This window comes from Drosophila ananassae, chromosome 2L (assembly GCF_017639315.1).
Source record: "Drosophila ananassae strain 14024-0371.13 chromosome 2L, ASM1763931v2, whole genome shotgun sequence".
NCBI classification, from domain to species: Eukaryota; Metazoa; Arthropoda; class Insecta; order Diptera; family Drosophilidae; genus Drosophila; species Drosophila ananassae.
In genome coordinates, this window is record NC_057927.1 from 4,296,894 (window position 1) to 4,302,893 (window position 6,000).

The following is a 6,000-nucleotide window of genomic DNA, read 5'->3' on the forward strand; positions in this document are numbered from 1 at the left end:
GTGTTGGTGATTGCCATTGCTCGTACCTTTCCATTTAATGGTGTCCATATGATTCACGGCACTCCACTCCGGGACTGGGCCCAGTGCACCCATCGCGGCAGAGCCACGGCTACGACGAAAAATTCGTTAAATACAATTGGATTTTTCAGCTTTTTCTGCTGCACTGACGACGTGGCCGGGGACGTTGATGATGTGCCTCTTGCACCACCTCCTTGGGATCCCTGTGTGCCAGGGAATCGTGCAATCGCTGAGGCCTGGGCACTGGCTTGGGTACTGCGACTTGGAACTGGCATTGGCACTGGCACTCCCCCGCGGTGTGCCCTCCTTCCGACCGCCTCCCAGTGCCCCCTCATCGCCCTTTACAAAAACAATTGCAATTTTCAACTAATGCTTATTGCTGGAAATCAGTTTAGGAAAAGCCAAAGGAGTCTGTCTCGCCGAATATGTGTGTGCACTTGAAGAAAGTGGTTAATAATTTAATATACTTATAATCTACTTAAAAAATATAAAAGCAAAATGGAAATCTAAATAAATTAGTTTTATTCTTATGTGGACTTGAACTGGTATATATATAGCCATCATTATTGTGTGGAAAATATAAACCCAACAAATATTCTTTCAGTGAAATATCAAGCCACTATCAGAGGATGGAGTGGGAGCTTTTGCCCGAGCTGGAGCTGGGGCTTCGAAGTCATAGACAGAGTCACCGTCACAGTCACCTGGGCTGAACTCTGGGCGAACTCGCCGGCTGCTCGCAGAGCACAGAGCACTGTGAAAAGGTGAGTCCAGTCCACTAACAGTCGCCCCTTTGATGAAAACTGTAAATTTACGAACTTTACTTTAATCACCGAACATGAATCGCGCACAGCATGAAGCTGCCGAGGCCCGATTCTGATACCAATCCTGCAATCCCCCCGATATTCCACCTTAACCCATTCCCGATCTGGTTCCCGGTGCCGTTCCCCTTCCTTTCCTCTTCATAATCATCATCTTCATCTTGGTCTTGGTTTAAGTTTTAGTCTCGGCTTGGGTCTTCTGCCTCAAAGATGCTGTTCCTGGTTACTTGCTTTTGGTTACTTGGTGTCGAAATCTTTTGTCAGTCTGTGTGCCAGTTATTTAACTTTTGTTGCTTTATGAAATTTAATCATTTATACTGTAGATTAATTGGGTTTAATTAAGTGGTAACTATGAAGTTTAAGGGGTTTAGATTTTGCGAAATATTGGAGGAAAGTTAAAGCCACGACAGAAAATAATATGACAAACATGAAAGGAAAACTAACTTCAGCCAGACGCGAAAATTACCCGAAATAATTGCAGTTTAAAGGCAGCGTTAATTAAAAGGATCCATAAAGAAATTGGTTAAGGGGTTCCTTCACGATGGCTACGTAAAGCCATTGCTGTATTTTCCTTCTATGTCTACAAATCGTTTAAGATATTCCGCTCAAGAATCGGATCATTATTGGCAAAGATGTAGCCATCGCTGGGGGCCATATTGTGGCTCCCATGCAAACTTGATAATTTCGAAGAGGATCCTTCACAAAATTTGATGAAAAATTAAAAAAAAAATGTGTTCCCAGATTTGTAGGCAGATGGAAAGAGAATTGATATACAAATCGTTTAAGGTATTCCGCTCAAGAATCTGATGATTGTTTGCAAAGATATAGCCATCGCTGGTGGCCATATAGTGCCTCCCATGCATTCTTCATAGTTTCGAAGTCCACAAAATTTGATAAAAAACCTAAAAAATTATGTGTTCCTAGATTTTGATACAGATTGAAAGAGAATCGGTCTACAAATCGTTTAATCGGATGATTGTTGGCAAAGATACAGCCATCGCTGGGGGCCATAGTGGCTCTCCCATGTAGTCTTGAGAATTTCAAAGGGGATCCTCTACAATCGTTCAATTATGTAGTCGTTATAAGGTATTTTAGCCCGATCCCAATGAAATGGATAGATGGGAAAAATGTTGCTTATACAGCCCCATTCATTCGAAATTCCATTCTTCCAAATTAAAAACCAAGAGAGTTACCATTTCCGATCAATTAGTTGAGTGGGAGCAATAGAATATAGTCAACCGAACACGATTTGGTTCATATAGTGCGTGCAAAGGAAATTCGGAAATTTAACTTCTCCCTTTACTAAAAAATCCCTATAGAATCTTTTACATCAAGCACAAGCAGCTCCATAAGGTAAGTTGAACAACTTTCAGCTGTTTGCATGTTTTTGAGTGAAAATATTTAATAGCATTGCGACGCATGTTCAGAGTTTTGTTTGCTGTCGTTGTTTTCATGTTTTGATTTGCAACACACCGGGATCCCTTTGTCCTCTGGCCAGCAGGAGTGGCGAAGGACGATGAGAGGAACACTCAGGCCCGGCAGTAGGAGCAGAAGCAGGAGCAGCAGGCGATAACAGGGAGCAGGAAGGCGCTCATTGACTTTGCCCTCGAAGTTGTCATTTGGTGCGTCTGCCGTTGCTTCCGATAGCCAGGCTCCAGACTGGACACTTAAAGAATCTTCCTCAACTAATCGAAGGACTTGAATATTTTCTTTATAAAACAATTTGTATACTCTTTGAATTTTAAATATTTTCAATGAAACAAAACCCGAATTTTTTTCGGGTGTAAACTCAATGGAACTGGGACTTTTCGGAGTGTGCACCCAAGTCATTCCATGTCGCAGCATGTTGTCAGTGTTTATGTGCTGCTCTTGTCCATGGTTTTTGGCCATATACTCCTGTTCACTCCGCATTCTGGCTGCCTTTCGATGTGTTTTGTTTGGTTGTGTTTTGGGCTGGCTTCTGATACCGATTTCGATTCTGATTCCGATTCTGGTTTTGTTTTGGTCTTTTGTGTCGTCAATTGGTCGAGTGCGTGCTTTGTTGCCATCTCAGTCGGCCGCCTCATGTCCATCGAGTGTTTATGCCTTTGTTTTGACTTCGTCCCCGACTCGATTTTGTATCTGATAATTTATTGCCCGGCTTGTGCCAAAAAAAAAAAAAAACAAAAATAAGAAGAGGGAAGAAGATTTGGCCTAAAGGGAAAAGGTACTGTCTGTCGTGTGCCCGGGGAGATACTTTTCGGGCCAAGAAGATATGCGGGACTCCCGATGATAGCGGGTCGTTCAGAGGCCAATGGCAACACCTTCGCACCGAGCATCTGTTACTACTTTGGTAGCCCCTGATTTTGGTCACTTTTGCAGAGGTTCCTGTTGTTCCTACAACTTTGTTGTGTCCTCTGTTTATGGGATGCTCCTCTGGCATTGCCTCTGACTCGTTCCCTGCCCACCCCGATCCCCCAAAACAATGGCCAAATGAAAAATCCACTTCGGCTCATTGTGTCGCCTGTCACCTGGAATTAGTAACTACAAGTATGTTAAAAGGTTCATTCATGTTGCGCTTGTTTTGACTTTTGTTTCGCGCCATTTGCAGTTCTCGTTCTGAGGGACCTCGGGATTCAGTTCAGAGTCCGGAATCCGAGGATATCAGTTTCGCTCAGCGGCTTCACGGTGTTCCCTTGTCTGAAAATTGATAGCCAGCCAAAATAGTCTGCATATTTGCCATGCTAAATTTGTGCTTGACAACTGGGAAATCGAAACTGCACATACATTGCCCAAGTATAGGATTTTAAAGAGTTCTTTATTGCGAATCGATAGTGTCGAGAAAGAATGGTACATTTGATTTATTTTTCTAGTTTGATGCTACGCTCCAGGAAGATGAATCGTAATCTGCTACTTCCTCATAGTAAGCTCCATCTGATTCTTCATCGGAATTATACTTTTCCTCGTAGTCTTTTGACGACCTTCCATCGGGGCTATACTTTTTCTCGTAGTTCTTTGACGAACAGCTATATTTATGAGAAGCATTATCGCAGACAGCAATGGCCAAGTCCGTCTTTTTTTGGGAAATACTTAGAACCTGGAGAAGATCCTCAATTAAATCCAGGTCAGTGGGAATCCATTCTTTAAGAGTGTTTGATAAAGTATTCACACGGTTCTCCTGGGTTTCATAAAAAATAGAGAGTTCGTTATTCAGTAGACTCAGCTTGATAATGGATTCTCCTGTGAGATTTTGGATCAATGGAAGATTTCTCAATTCCGCTAAAGAGTTGACTTGGGACACATTAAGATGGTCAATGGATTCCGTTAGCCCAGATACCTTGGGCTTGATATAATCCTGAAGAATTCGGGTCACCAGCTGGAGCTTTTCTTCTAATCCCTTCGAGCTGAGTATAATACTTTCCTGAGTTTGGGAAACCTTAGCCTCAAAGTCTTTAACAATATTTTTAGTATTTTGTTGGATTTGAAGAATACTTGATAGGTTATCACTTGTACGGTTTGCTATAAAGTCAATGTTTTTAAGGGTATTTAGAAAGCCATCAAGCACTTCGGCTTGGGTAAGGTAGACATCCCGGGTCAAGTTTTGTAGCACATTTTCCAGGGGCTCTATAAGGTTAAGGGACAGTGCCTGCAGATCCAGGGTTGCATCGATGTTAGAGTATGAGGCGGAGATGAAGTTCACCAGGACAGTACTTTCAGCAATTGATTCGGCATTTGACAAAAGTAAAGCCAGAATCTGCTCTTCTTCTGGTAATGGTTGGGAGGTTGTGGTGGCAATCGTTGTAGTTTGAGCTTCAGTGGTGGAGGCCGGAGTAGTAGAACTAGGAGTAGTAGAGGCAGGCGTAGTAGAGGTAGGAGTTGTAGAACTAGGAGTAGTAGAGGCAGGAGTAGTAGAAGCAGGAGTAGTAGGTGCAGGAGTAGTATCGGCAGGACTGGTTGAAGTAGATGTGGTCGGAGCTTCAGAAGTAGCAGGAGTTGAGGTTATAGAAGGGGTAGTAGATTCGGGACTAGTTGCATCCGTAGTTGTAGAATCCGTGGCTGCAGACGCAGTGGACGTAGAATCAGATGTTGTAGAATCAGGACTTGAAGAAGAAGTTGAAGAAGAGGTGGATGTAGGACTTGTGGCAGAAGATGTTGTGGATGCTGATGTGGGGGAAACAGAAGTTGTGGCTGCCTCAGTAGTAGAACTAGTAGACGGTCCCAAAGTGCTACTAGATCCTCTAGCCAAAGTAGTAGAATCAGTAGATGAGCCTTCGGTGGTGCTTTCCGTGGTGGTGCCTGTAGTTATAGGGTTGTCGGAAGTCGGAATGACCCCTTCGATATCATCAAAGTCGGGAAAGATACTTCCAGATCCAGATCCATCCGTTTGACTTGTAGGTATTTCTTGAGCAAATGCCGCCATTAGGCAGATCCCTAGGAAAAAGACCACAGGAAAATACATTTTGTGCTAACTCTTGACGAAAACTTAAATGTTGAACTGTCTTCTGGTGGCCTTAACCCCTGGCTTAAATACGATTTAAGTAGCTGCCCACATACACGTTTCGGTTTGAGGTGCAGGTGGCTATCATCTCACTTTTTTCAGCCACCTCTGATTCGGCGAACTTTTTCTCTAGCTCTGCATATTATCGACTGCATGTTGTGTTGTTCTTGTGGGTTACCGTGTTCAGCACGAGTTTGATGTTTGAAGAAGCCACCGATTCTGGTTCATTGTACTGGGAAGTGTTGGGAGACAAAGAAAAGAGTGCCAGGGAGCAGCACATGGCTAGATTCCCCCGCGCGGCAATCGACGGAGATCTATCAGTAGAAGAATACTACATATTAACCACACAAAAGTCAACGCCAGCCAACATGAGGGTCACACTCAAAGTCAAATTTTAATGAAAAAGTGATTCATCATTTAAGGGGCTGCATCAATTAATGGCCTGCAGGGTGGGGGCGAGGGCGTGGTCAGGGGGCGGGCTCTAGCTCAATAAGCGGGTCAAATTAGAATAAATAGTTACACAAACAAGCAGACCCCTTTGCTCTTTCTCCCCCGTAGTATGGGGGAAATATTGCAACAAATCAAAAAATTAAAAATAAATAAAAATGAATTGAATAATTTAGGTCACCAATGTCTCGTTCGGTCCCTGAAGTGCACAGAACCCATGAATGAGTCGATTCAAGATGA

The 6,000-nt window shown here is 43.3% G+C and overlaps 1 protein-coding gene across 1 annotated transcript; it reads right to left on the reverse strand.

The window, feature by feature from the left end:
• Window positions 1-3,614: 3,614 nt before the first annotated feature.
• Window positions 3,615-5,585, reverse strand: LOC6500026 (cell wall protein DAN4). Its single transcript, XM_032450972.2, has one exon. The coding sequence runs from the start codon at window positions 5,272-5,274 to the stop codon at window positions 3,685-3,687; it is 1,590 nt and encodes a 529-aa protein (XP_032306863.1). The 5' UTR covers window positions 5,275-5,585; the 3' UTR covers window positions 3,615-3,684.
• Between the last annotated feature and the right edge of the window lie 415 nt (window positions 5,586-6,000).